Source organism: Poecilia mexicana, unplaced genomic scaffold, assembly GCF_051168715.1.
Source record: "Poecilia mexicana isolate PSO_F unplaced genomic scaffold, ASM5116871v1 scaffold_5, whole genome shotgun sequence".
In the NCBI taxonomy this organism is placed as follows: domain Eukaryota; kingdom Metazoa; phylum Chordata; class Actinopteri; order Cyprinodontiformes; family Poeciliidae; genus Poecilia; species Poecilia mexicana.
Genome location: NW_028263374.1, coordinates 2,604,158 through 2,618,238, shown reverse-complemented (window position 1 = coordinate 2,618,238; position 14,081 = coordinate 2,604,158). Strand labels below are relative to the sequence as shown.

At 40.1% G+C, this 14,081-nt stretch overlaps 1 protein-coding gene across 1 annotated transcript in view; it reads right to left on the bottom strand.

Annotated features, from left to right (window-relative positions):
• LOC106920143 (eph receptor A8) overlaps positions 1-14,081 on the bottom strand; it is a 103,056-nt gene that overhangs the window by 23,545 nt on the left and 65,430 nt on the right. Inside the window, exons 3-6 of the mRNA XM_088005960.1 lie at positions 11,689-11,742; positions 11,135-11,278; positions 8,087-8,236; positions 4,442-4,838 (exon numbers count right to left, since the gene is read on the bottom strand). Of these exons, the coding sequence (XP_087862086.1) occupies positions 4,442-4,838; positions 8,087-8,236; positions 11,135-11,278; positions 11,689-11,742 (745 nt within the window). The remainder of the gene's footprint in view (positions 1-4,441; positions 4,839-8,086; positions 8,237-11,134; positions 11,279-11,688; positions 11,743-14,081) is intronic.

The window sequence follows — 14,081 nt, the reverse complement described above, 5'->3', positions numbered from 1 at the left end:
GTGTGATTTAAGTTGTTTTTTTTTTTTTCTGCTTTCACCCTTACTGCTCACACGCACATGCATTTACAAACCCTCACTCTGAACCGCCTTCCTCTCACCATCTCGTGCCATGCTCGGCTCTCTGGGTCTTGTATGGTCTTGAGTGTGCGTGACAGTGGCTGGATTTGGTGAGGGTGAATTAGCACAGCGACCCAGTTTGTTACCAGAGCAGTCAAGGCGTCATATGCCTTTACTGCATATGAGTTTGAGTTTACTATGAAATAGTAAACTCAAACTTACTATAATATATATATATATATATATATATATATATATATATATATATATATATATATATATATATATATATATATATATATATATATATATATATATTATTTTATTATTTTTTTTTTATTGCTTGCTTCCATTTTTACAGATGTTGGCACTCACCTTGGAAACCATCGACGGACCTCTCTCCTGGTTCTGTCTAAAACCATTGAAACGGCGGTCTTTCTCTCACAAAACAATGTACTTGACTCAAACCAATTTTGGTTCAAAAGTAGCCGTTGCACTCGAATGGCTCTGTTGAATATGACAGAAGTCAAAGAAGAAGCCAGACTGACAAGCCAAGTCCTCAGTACTTATCCTATTGTATCTTTTGGTCCATACTCGTACCTTACTGGTTGGTACTTCAAGGTATCCTGGCTTCGTGACAGTTCTACAGCTCACCACATTAAAACAGGAGTTCCCCAAGTCTAAGTACTAAGACCTCTTCTCATACGTCACCCTCTCTGGACCAGATCATCCAACCACCCCAACTGCAACAATACAATTAGATGGATAACATCCAGCTCTTAGCAGTATCCGTTGCCTGTCTTTATGGTGTATCAGCATTGATCAAAGCCCAACATCTCCAACTAAACTTGCTGCTTGTCTTCCCAACCAAACCAACCAAGCTTATCAATGACCAGATGTCCTTTAAAGATAACTTTGCCCCTCTTGCTTGTTCGCACCAGTTAACATGGCTAAAATTAAAGTACTTCTGATGCAGTCTGTGGTTATATCCTGCCTTGACTACTGTAACACCCTTCTAAACCTCTGCAGATAGTTTAGAATATGGCAGCGTATCTTGTCTTCAATCAGCCTAAAAGCTTTCACGTCACCCCTCTGTTTAGAGCTCCACTGGTTGCTGTTAGCTGCCCGAGTTAAACTCAAGCCACTGATGTTAGCCTACAAAGTCTTTTTTTGGAACAGTGCACATTTGCTTAAATGCTCAAAGGCTTTACGTCACAACGTGGTCACATCCAGGGATTCTAGGCTCGCAGTGCTAACGCCACAGCTGAGACAATCTAGATCTTTTTTATGTATCATTCCATAGAGATGGAATTACCTAAACGCTGCCACACTAGGAAAGCAGGACTGAAACATAATGATGAAAAGTGTCATTTCAACCAGACCAGCCTACATTTCATTGGCCAGACAATTTCAGCTCAAGGTCTAAAGCCAAATACTTTGACGCAACTACTTTAGGTTCATTTCTGTGTACTTTGCTCAGACTTTGACTATATAAGGCTAGGACCTTAAATTGTTGATCAACTGATGAACAGTTTGTCACAGTTTAACTGCACTGTCTGAATAATTAGCTTTTAATTCCTGCAAAGCACTTTGTATTGCCTTGTTGCTGAAAATGTGCCATATAAATACGATGACCTTTACTTTACTATGTTTGTTTTGTCTCCTGCTCCAGTTACGTCTTTTTGCATTTGGAATCTCCATTTACAATCTTGTTACGAATCATTTTTGGAAAAATATGAATGCCTGGAATTTCTTCTCTAGCCTTAAGATTCTGCTCCGTTGTGAATTTTCTTCTTACCACCAAAACTGAGTACAGAGGGATTCATATTACCTATCATACCTGTGTTTCTGTAGCAGTGGTCACATTTGTTAATGATCAGTTAATCATGCAGCACCTCACCAACACTCATCCTTCTAATTCATGGAAATGATTTTGCTTGGACTCTTGTATTTTTGGCTTAGTTTTTGACAAATGACAGCATGTTGTCTTTTATTTCACTCCTGATGTTGTAATTATCTAACTTTAAGACCTGCTTTGGAACAGGTGGTTATTTATTGTGTTTCATTATAACTGCATATGGAGACTATTATCTTTTTAAAAACACTTTGATGCTTTCAAAACTGCTTTGACGTGAATTGCTAACTCTTGTTATAGAGAGAGGGCGTTTTCCTCCGGCGGGCGACACGCAGCAGAGATTTATGAGGCTGCAGGAGACGGAGCGGAGGGAGCGGGAGGGAAAGCGGAAGGAGATGCCGACACTGCTGTGCTCCATGTCTTGTTTGGCTCGTTTAGCTGACAAACTGCTTTTAGGTTTTAATTATCCATCGCTCTGTGATTAATAGTTTTTAATTACTGTAACCAATGACAATTCTGAAAGATATTTAAGACTCTAAATGAGGCTGGATAATGACAAAAACAGAAAGAAAAAAAAGTCAAAAAAAGGACAAATTCAAAAAGAGAGGATAACAAAAAAATTACATTTTGAGTAAATGTCCTTTTTAAAGCAGGATGAAAAAGCATCAGAAGCTAAACCGTTCTCAGTATTTACTGACTTCAGAGAGATGTTACTGTAGGCTTCAGAAAAGCTGTTGACCGGACCTTGAACCTCTTTACCTAAGTAATCATTTTTTTTCTACATCATCCCGGTTCACAGCTTCAAACAGACTTTTTGATTCGTAGGAAAGGTTAAAACCTTTTTTAAATTCATGTGTTGCTTCAAAGGCTTTTTGCACTCTGCAGACACTGCTGCTCATGCTCAGAGCACAGAGGAAGTCTTCAGACAGGTGAATGGAGTAACTGATGCTTACACAATTCTATTTTCACTGAGAAAACAGAATGCTTGAGAAGTTCAGCCAGTTCAAACTAGTTTTTTTGATTTTTTTCTGGAGTTAAGAGGTTGGGCTGAAGCTAAGCTCAGGCAGATAAATGCTTTCTTGACCTTGTCATGAACTTTGCCTCGCTCTGGGCCGTTTAAGTGTTCAGCTGTGCATACAGGTAGGAGTTTTATTTAAATGAGCAAGACAATGGCTGTGCAGCACCTCTGGTAACAGTTTCTGCCAAAGCAAACTGTGTGCTTTAAGTAGGCGCCGGTCATTTTGCCCCTTCACCATTTGATGCTTTGTTAGGTTTGGAAATCGTACTGAGCTTTTTGTAAGACCCACATCTCTACCGAACAGTTGTAAGCTGTGACCCGCTAAGGTGACATTATGCACCTGCTTTGAAAACCATTGATTGGAATTAATTTTTAAAGGAAATGTTTTTTAGACTCCAATTGACTCTTTGCACATGCAAATGACCCGCTCCACCATGACAGACATAAAAACCCCATGTGCGCCGACTCCTGAAAAGATTGTCAAAAACAGACAGCTGGTTGCCTAATTTCGCTTTTATTTAAATGAATTCACTAAAAAATGAGTTCAGCGGCACAAACAGACGAGGATGCAAACCAAACTCATCATTTTATGGTGAACCTTTCGATAAGCAAAGGCGATGAACAGCAGCTGTCAGCCATAAGGACCAGCAGTCCTCTGTGTATTCATGGATTTGGAGCGAACACATTTCATAAGGTAAGAAGATCGATAGACATTTACTACATAAGTGAGTAAGATGCAATCAAATATTGGTGATTTGATCATAAAAAGGTTGTGGGTCAGATCAAACATCTTACCGTCTTGTTCTCTAGCAGTGCCTCACCGTCCTAACTTCATGGTCCAAGTCTTTTTTTTTTTTTTTTTTTTTTTTCCCAAAAGTGATTTTGGCAATAAAATCACCACCTCTTTTTTGTGTAAAGAGGATTTAGATAAAAATAAATAAATAAGTAAATGTTTTTGGCCTCCAGGTGAATAGAGCTGCTGTCAGTTGAAAAGGTATAAGCATCTACCAGGATGCTTCCTACGTAAGGCATTCACCTTTTGGTAGGAGACCTTGTCAGATTATGTTGGAGAGAGTACATAACCAGGGAGAGTGATGTCTGGGTTTTCCTTCTGGACCTTGACCCCACGGCCTGATCCCAGATAAACAAAAGACAGCGAGTGGGTAGATGGAAGTGGACAATTCTCAGCCCACTTTTTCAGAGATTGCAGAGTGGAAAAATCCCTCCGTAATGACCTGCTGTGGAAACTAAACCTGCTTAATGATTGAGATCACAATGGGAAGCCTTTGTTTCACATTAGCCACAATAAGCAGGTGGGTCAAGTGGGAGGTGAACTACTTTTGGAAATAGTCCAGTATGAGATCAGCCTCAGTTGAACCTTCCCATCTGCTCAGTTCACTGTACAGCCACGACTAATGAATCGCTGACAAACGTACAAGGCCTGTGGATTAGCCGTGTTCCTCCGGTCCTCTCTCTTCTCTGCTTGACACAACAAATGCAACAGAATCTACAGTCTGGATCAGTTTTCCGTAAAGAATTGATCCAACTCGAGCAAATCCACAAAGAGCAGGAATGAATTTGATCTGACTTACCAACGCAGGAGTCTCTGTGCTCTTCAAAGCCAGCTGAGCACACGCACCGTCCGATGGGGACCAGCCACTCGCCCTCTGCGCTGCAGTACATCTTAGGGGTATCCCTCTCCTCAGCGTGGTCAACGCACTGACCCCTGACCTCCACCAGCGAGGATGAGTCGGCCCCCGTCACTACGTCCGTGAAAACTGCCAAGTTGCGGTTGACGCCCACGCAGCGCTTGTAGTAGACCCGGACGGAGGTGAGGGCGATGCAGGCGCCGATGTCCTGGAAGGCCAGGTAGAAGCCCCGTCTGCTCAGAGGGCCCACCCCTCTCACCTGTGTCCAGAGAGGAGTTGGTGAATATTAAGTTCAACGTATGAAAAGGTTGTGAATTCAACGTATGAATTCACAACCTTAAATGTTTCTTCTGTTTTTACTTTTCGGATTATCAAGCAAATCCTAACATCAAACCAGGATCACCTGAATAAGTGCAACGTTGAGTTTCAACACAATATTTTCAATGATTATGGAAATAAAAATGTATCCAAACCACGCTGGGTCTGTGGGGAAAAAAAGCTATCAGCCTACTTAATAAATCTTAAATTAGCAGATTAACAAACATGTTTTGGAACGCTCAGCTCAGTTTAACCTCGACTGCTTGTGGTTTTAATCATGAAATCACAAGCAACTGTAGCACCTGTCTGCCAACATGAAGAGGGATGAGATTAAAAAGCAGCAAAACATCTAAAAAAAACTTTAAAAAATAGAGGAACAAAAGGTCAAAAAATTGCCAGTGGTGGTGACTGACAGGAGTGGGCTGCTGGTTCAAACCCCGTCTGTCTTTGCACTTCACCAGCTTTGCCTGCTGGTGATGGTCAGAGGGCCCAACAGGTGGCGCCAGTGCATGGCAGCTTCATCATCTGCACAAGGGCAGCTGTGGCTACTATCTAGTAGTTTACCTCCATCAGTGTGTGAATGTGTGTGTGAATGACTAAATGTAGTGTGAAGTGCTACGGGGTCCACCAGACTTCACAAAGCATTTTTCAAGTCCAGGCCATTTACCATTTAAGCACCTTGCCAGATTAACAACTTCAGCCACACCAAGAACAAAATTAGTGTTTGGATTTTATTCAGAGGTTTCAGAGATTATGGCAAGTGTTCTGAAAAACTAATCTTTCATTCTACTAGTTTTAAAAACTGTTTATCATTTTCTTTTTCTACTACACACTGATAAACTATGATGTGCTGTTCCATCACATAAAGTCTTCAGAGGAAAAATTGAAATTTCTGACCAAATGTGAGTATCTGCCCTTTCTTTACATCCAGTCGTTTCACTTTTTTTTTTTTTTTTTTTTTTTTTTTTTAGATCTGTGAGTCTAAAGCACACGGATGCTGCTGCAGAGGGCTTCCAAGATTCTGCTCAATAAATAAAAAATCCAATTGGTTTACTCGCTGTAAGTATGGTGTATGCTTTGACACTTTTAAAAAGCATAACAACACTTCAGAATATGGTGTGGCTTTACATTATGTGCACCAAAATCAACCCATTTCAAAAGGCATTACTTTTCTCATGTCTGAGTGTGTGCAGAAAATCAGCTTTGCAGGATAAGGTTGGTGATTTTATTTTTCGCTGTCAACAAATCAGACTTTAAGTGCTCCACCACAGAAGCATTAGGCGACACTTATACATGCCAGGAATGTAACCTTAACAGGAGTAAATGGGACATTTCTTGGGAACTATTTTCGTGGGTGGATTAATCCACTTTAAAGTGAGAAATTCTCACAGCCACACTGTTGTTGTATGTGGGACTGAATAAAAATAAACCATTTACAGAGTGTGTGTGTGTGGGTGTGTGTGTGTGTTTGTGATGGATGAAGAAACATATTGCCACGGTAGGTCTGAAGTGTTTTTAACAGCTCAGTGTCAACACTGGGAACTCTGAGAAACCGCCCAGTACATCAGGCTTGAGATGATCTATTTGGATTCTTATTTTAATAAAACGAGCATTAAGAAAAGAAATATTGGGACATTCAATGGAAAAGCTTCACATTTCTCATGTTAAATTGGCGGAGGAAGAAAAGGAAAGATGGTAGCCATATATTAAAAGCCAGATCATTGGAATAGTTTGACTAACTTATCTCTACTTGAGTCTGAAGATTATAAACTACAAATCTCGTCTCCAACAATTTGTTAGTGTGTCTGTTGTATTACATTTGAACCTATAAGACAAGAAGAGGCTCTTCAGGATTTTCTTTCATTGTAGAACAACTAAAACTAATAATATTACAAAGTTTATTTTGGGCAAGATGAAAAAAACAAACAATCAAGTACACTGATTCCCTACATTTCTGGTGTCAATGTGAACACTGTTTCCTGCTGAGCAGTTTCCTCTGCGAGTCGGTGCATCAAACAGAAAGAATGGTAAAAGTTTTCCTTTGTGTGTCTGGTGAACACATCCAGTTTCAAAAGTGGAAACTTTGGACATTTCCTTGTTTCTTTGCAGATGGGAAAAAGGGAGTACATTTCCACAAAAAACATTTTTGAGATTTATCTCAGAAATTTTCTAGAAAAAATAAAGCAATTTCCAAATGTTCCCCAAATCTTCCACTTTTGAAACAGTCCGGCAAAGGCAACATTTTCAAAAGTGAAAAATTTTGACTTTAGATACTCAAATTTCCATGTTTTCTACAAAATCTCTGAGATGAAACTCAAAATTTCTATTTTTTTCTAGCAAACTTTCAACTTTTTTTTTTCTTTAAAATTTCTAAGCTTAATCTCAAAATTTCTGAGGTTTATGACGGAAATTTACTCCCTTTTTTCCATCTACAACGGCCCTAATACGTCGTCATGACGTCCGCTTTGAGTCTGAGTTCAGTCCACCTCTGAGGACTAATGTAAGCTCAAGTTTCTTGGGGACATGAATGCTTTTGTTTATATAAAGGTTTTGTTGGCTCTAGTGGCCTTTATTTGAAAGTAGCTTGACATGCAGGAAATGTCGCCAGGCCGACATTTCCTGCCAACAGGAATCGAGCCTGTGACAAATGGCACAAGGACTAAGGCCTCAGTACGCGGGTTGTGTCTGTGCCACCACAGCACCCCCTTGCTGCAGTTTCAATTGTCTTAACAGTACATGTGTAGTGGGATGAAGGGTGCAGTCACCTCAACATTTAGACTTTGTTGTAAAGGTGTTTTTGGCTCTAGTGGTCTTTATTTGACAGTGCTATGACAGGAAAGAAGGGAAATGAGAGAGAGGGAGGACATGCGGCAAAGGTCACCAGGCTGGGATTCGAACCGGCAACAGCCATGTTGAGGACTAAGGCCTCCTTATGTGGGTTGTGCTTAACCCCTGCTCCACCACAGCACCCCAGACTTTGTGTTTTTAATCATATTTATGGATCTAAGAGTGCCCCCAAGTGGTCAGATCAGCCAAATCAGTCATAAGAACAGTGAGCCCTCCATTTCACTTCACTTCAAGCACTGTGAGTGAATCTTGATAAACACCAAGCATCTTCATAGTGCTACATGAGATGAAGTAATGCTGCAAAGTGTGAGCAGCAGTCGTGTAAATGCACATAGTTCATACCTCAGTGTTGAGCTTCAGTCTGCGGACCCCCAGGTCCACCCCTGTGAAGCTCTCGTCTGCAGCAATGGTGTCGATCTTAATGAACTGGTTCTCCCGTATGGCCGAGCCCACGGCTCTGTCCGACTCATAGTAGAACAGGTTGAAGGTTTCCTGGACAACGGACACAGAACCAACAAGCTGCTGCTGTCAGTGAACCCCGTGATGAGTTAATAGGTAAAGAATGATTACGTGACATCATAGGAGCATACATCATGTTTCATAGGAGAGCGTTGCACTGAGTTTCCCATAATCCAGTAGAATCGTCTTTTACTCTGTGTACCTTAAATGTTAATTATAAAAAAGTGATTTTATTTTACAGTCAGAATCGTCAAATGTTCATTAGGAAAACCTAAAAGCCTTTGTTGGTCATAACTGTGATAGACATTGCCTAATAGTTCTTCCTAAGCATTCTGTGGAACTGTGTGAAAATATTCAAACTGGTTTTACTTTTCCTGATTTTGTGATGTTAAATGCAAACAGATTAGAATAAAAACACACATATTTATTAAGTAGGAAAAGGACAAATGATTTTCATGTTTTTAGAACTAAACATCAGAACATTGTGTTGTGCATTTGTAACAAACCCCGTTTGTTCTGACACCCCTTAAATAAAATCTAATTGCCTTTAGAAGACACCTGGCTAGTAAAGCCTGGTTCATGTGTGAATAATTAAATATTAGAGGCTCCAAAAGAAACTTGAAACGGTCAATTTCCATCCAGTTTGACCGAGTGTAAATGAGCAAAAACTGTAGATGTGCAAACCCAGTAGAGATAAAGCCCAAAATACTTAATATAAAGAACACACTACACAAAGTATTTACTCAGGAGGTTCAACACAAATTCACACCAAACTTTTCTGATTTTTATCTGTCCATGTTGTTGAAAACCGTGCATCCTTTTCTTTCACTTCAAAGTTATGTACTAATTTGTGCCGCATCTTCATAAAACCTCAAAGTTTTTGCATATAATATTAGGCCTATAAATGTAACAAATTTTACTGGGTGATTAATTGTCCTGGAAATGATTGTGATAAACAATATTGACAGTATTGTTGCTTTTGAAAGCATTTTTAAGTAATATAGGAGTTATAGCATAATGTAAGTCCACCCTCAGAAACACTAATAATTCTGTACACAACACTGGAAATGGACGACATTTTAAACATCCAAAAACAATGAAAAATAACAAGGAAATAAAAAAAATTGCCATTGATAAATATTTTGGTTTGGGAAAGGGGATTTCATCTACAATTTAGCCAACCTGCTTAGTTTTGGACTGTGGGGAGAACATGCAAACCCTAAAGAGAGAAACTCTGAGTCAGGATTAAACCAGCAACTATTAGCCACAGCGCTAACCATCAAGCTGCCAGTGAATAAACATATATCTGTATAAATATCCACAGCTGATGAAAAACATACATCCGCAGCAGGGAGGCCGTGTCTCCACTCGGATTTTTGTTTACACAGTTTAGAAAATAATCATGTGTAAATTAATTAATGCCGACGGTGATTAGCTCTAAATGACATTCAGCTGCCTCAGCTGACGTTGACTTAAGCAACATTGATTAATTGCGTTTTTTTGTTTGTTTTTTTTAGTTTGTCTTCTAAATGTCCCACTTGTCTCAACTTGCAACTCTGGGACAAGACAAACAAATAAAAGAAGCACAGTCTGAGTTGAGTTATTGCTAACTCAATAACTCTGGATTCAGACTGGACATGATTGAAGAGCCAAAGACTGGTGAAAATCGCAGCATACAGTAGGTACGGTAAGGTCATTTTATTTATATAGCACATTTTCACCAACAAGGCAAAACAAAGTGCTTCACATGGATTAAAAGGAAATACAAACAAAATAACAAACCAAAGGAAAGAGCAAAAGAAGAAAAATCTAAAATTCCTTTTCTGGTTTGGAAGAATAGGACTCTAAAAAGTAGTTGCTAAGGTAGTTTTTCTGGGTTCCAAGATCTAATCCCTGTTCTGGTTTGGTAAATAAGTATAAGCAAGCATCCTCTGGTCTAATTCAGCATAAACCTGACAGTCCTGTTTTTGGACTGTGGGAGGAAGCCGGAGTACCCAGAGAGAACCCACCATGCACAGGGAGAACATGCAGACTCCATGCAGAAAGGTCCCGGGTCGGGAATCGAACCCAGGACTTTCTTGTAGTCCGCTTGATAGAATTAATTTGGACTATTTGCAGCTGCAGTATTTAAATGCTGCAGTTTGTGTTCATTCACATGCTTTTTAGATATTTATTCAAACTGTCACTATGTCATGACAGCAAGAGACACATAATCTGTGAAAAGAAAATTGAGCTCCAGTGCCTCGTCCCAGTGCTCCTGCAGCCATCTGCAGAAATACACCGCTCCCAGTTAAACAACCAATCAGAGCCAGGAGGAGGGTCTTAGTTCAGGTAATCATGCCTGTGTGCACGCTGCTCAATGTGCTAACGGTGGAGAAACAAATTACCGTTAAAAGAAAACTGTTTCTCTGCTGTCATTGGCCATGCTAACTACTAGCCTTAGCATTCATGGCAGACTCTGGTGTCGAGAACTAGCTGTAGTGCAGCAGAGAGTAAAGGGGTAGGGGCTGAGAAGCGTGTAACTGAAACTGACTGACAGCGCTAAGACCCTCCTCCTGTCTCTGATATGTTGTTTCTGACCAGGAGCGGTAAATTTGTGCAGATGGCAGCAGGACCACAGGGCGGAGGTGGAGGAGCTCATACTGTACCGTCGCAACATGGTGACAGTTTGGACAAATATGCAAAAATCATATTGTTTATTAAAGTTACATACTCCAGTTTTGTAACTTTCTTCCTACGTTTTTTCTGCTTTATTTACTCAGATTAGCCTGTTAGAAGTGACAAGGGAGCTAAAGGCTACTGCAGCAGTCAATGAGCCAGATGTCGCACTCAAGCCCTTCCAAAATAGTCCAATTTTAAAATCATCATCAGATCCTAGTAAGAGTTAAGTTTGATTTTCTCGCTGCTGGATTGGTTGACAGAGTGCACTACCTTGCAGGTTCCCAGAACTCCAGGCATGCTGTTACAGTCTCTCAGGGTGAACTTGACCTCAATGTAGATCCTCCTGGCTCCTTCTCGAGGGATCCAGCTGGACCTCAGCCAGTTGTTCTGACTGGGGCTCATCACGTTACACACCTAATGCAGAGGACAACGCCATTGTAAGATCACTACCAAAGGCAACATTACGTGTGATAACCTAAAGAAAAAACAAAAAGGTACGTAACCCCTTGAGGGATAGTTCAGGATGTTTGAAGTTAAAGTTTGTTAAAGGTTTGTGAGCAGTTGACATCATAGCTACTGCAGATGCTGCTCTTGACTCTTTGGTACTAAAATAAGTTGTCCTCTCATTACAGCAACTTATCGTCACCTTCCTAAAATAATGGTTTAAGTGGTTTTTTTGGGAAAAAAAAAAAATTTTTTGCAAATACATCATTTTTGGCAAAAAAAATTACTTGGGCCATTGTTTGAGAAAAGGTGACGATGTTGAAGTTGTTAAGAAATGTATCGGACCCAAACACAAGCTGTGAGCGCTGTGCAGAACATACCTGGTACGTGTGAATGGGGGTAAAATACTCGTCCATCTCATTAATGGCATCCCACTGCAAAAATAAAAAGGAAAGAGAAAAGAACATGGCCGCTGGTTAATCACGGTTTCTCCAATTGACATCATGCAGCAAATCATGCAGAGATTCATATTTCCCCACATTGATTCTCCTGCATTCTCCTAAACCACAACTTTATTGTTTTGCTGTTTTTTTCCCCTCACGGTCCCAAAATAGCAGCTTCAATAGAAAATGAGCTTTTTAAAATATGCAGTTGAATTCCTGGTTGGAGCTCTGGAAAACGAGACTGAGGACATGAAGTTGTTTGTTCAACATTTTATAAGCGTTGAAATTCACTTAATGCTATTCCAGCAGGACACATTTCCCTTTAATTAGATGGCCCTCGTGTAGGTGATTAGATTTCTATTGTTTACTGAATGCTTCTGGTGGGCACCAATTCAATTATGGTCCTGCTCACCATTATTGGCACCCCTTCATGATTTGCATAGCTGAGTGAATATCTTCAGAAATAAATGGAAATGTTCAAAACTTATATCAGGAGGATCTTTCAATTTGAGGTCCAAAGTAATTTAACAAAGACAATTACTATTTCAACATAAATATTTTAATTCCAAAGGACAAAACAGAAAACCAGCATGTGCACTAATATTGACACCCTTCTTTAATATTTGGTTGCACAGCCTTTGGCAGCAATGACAGCCTCCAAACGTTTCTTATATTCATCTATAAGCTTCTTGAGCTTCTCGGGTGGTATTTTCTCTCACACTTCTTTTGCAATATGCTCAAGCTCTTGTAGATTTGCGGGTTTTCTTTCTCCAATGGCAGATTTCAGATTTCAGCTCCACCCAAAGATTTTCAATTGGACTGAGATCAAGACTCATTGCTGGCCATTTTAAAACAGTCCATTTTTTCCCTTTCAACCAGGCCTGCCTGCTTTTGGAGGTGTGCTATGGGTCGTTGTCTTGCTGGAGGACCCAGGATCTTCACCGCAAACCAAGTTTCCTTACACTGGGCAAGACATTTCACTCTAGAATTCCTTGATAATCTTCTGATTTCATGATGCCTGTGATACGGTCAAGGCCTCCAGTACCAGATGCCGCAAAGCAGCCCCTCAGCATTATGAATCCTCCACCATGCTTGCCTGCTGGCATTTCGCCGTCTGTAAACATATTGTGTGATTTACCAAAAAGCTCCACTTGTTTCATCTGTCTATAAAACGTTGTCCCAGAAGGTTTGAGGTTTGTCCAGGTTCTCTTTGTCGAAGATCAAACGTTCTTTTTTATGTCTTTTCTTCAGCAATGGGGTCTTCCTTGGCCTCCGCCCATAAAGCCCCACTTTGTTTAGTGTGCGGCGTATGGTACTTGTTGAAACAATCACAGCAGACTGCTCCAGGCTGGTCTTTAGATGTTAGACATGGTGTTTTTTCCACCATTCACACCAACCGTTGAAGACTTCTGCCATCAATTTTTCTCTTCCCCCCACGTCCAGGGAGGTTCTTGACCGTTCCATGCCTGGAAAACTTCTTAACATTACACACCATTGAAACAGGGTACCAAGGTCTTTGGAGATGGCTTTATACCCTTTGGAGGTCTTGTGCTTGCAAATAACAGCATTTCTGATGTCCTCAGACAGCTCCTTTGTCTTTACCATTGTCACATGTGGAGATGAACTAACAGGTGGCTTCTAAAGCACCAACATGATTATTCAGTGGTTAATTCATGTCACATGTGTGGAGGCAGTCCATCACAAGTGATCTTTATGTGTGATTTGCAACAGGTGAGCCAAATTGGGTTTTCATATTGATTTGCAGCAAAGGGTGCCAATACCATTGGCATGGTAAAAATGATGTTTTTCTTTGTTTTCCTCATAATGTTTATCTTTTTAAATGTTTTTTTGTCATTTGCTGTTTTGCATCAAGCACAAGCTATCAGCAGTAAAATGTTATTTCACTTGATGAATTTCCTTCAGCAAATATTCCATTATATGTACTTAAACTTCATGGGTGCCAATAATGGTGAGCAGGACTGTATGTCACTGCATCACTGTGGTAACATGTATGTCACACCACACCGGAAATATTGAACAAGAAACCGCAAGAAATCAAAAGCTTGAATCGTCTTTATGTCGGGGTAAGATATGGAGATATTTTTTCGTGTAAAACTATAACATATGATTCGTTTATTATTGTAGATTTAGACGTACACTTGGATTTTATGAAATATGATTGGAAATAAACAAACAGTCATCGGCTTTGCTAAAAATTGGCGTGTTAATCTGAAGCTCACAAACAATAGAGGAATTTTTAGAACATATCCAGGCGTGTAACCAGGCTGTCTGGTTGCAGTTTATGTGTGATGTTTACAGGTAGATTTAAT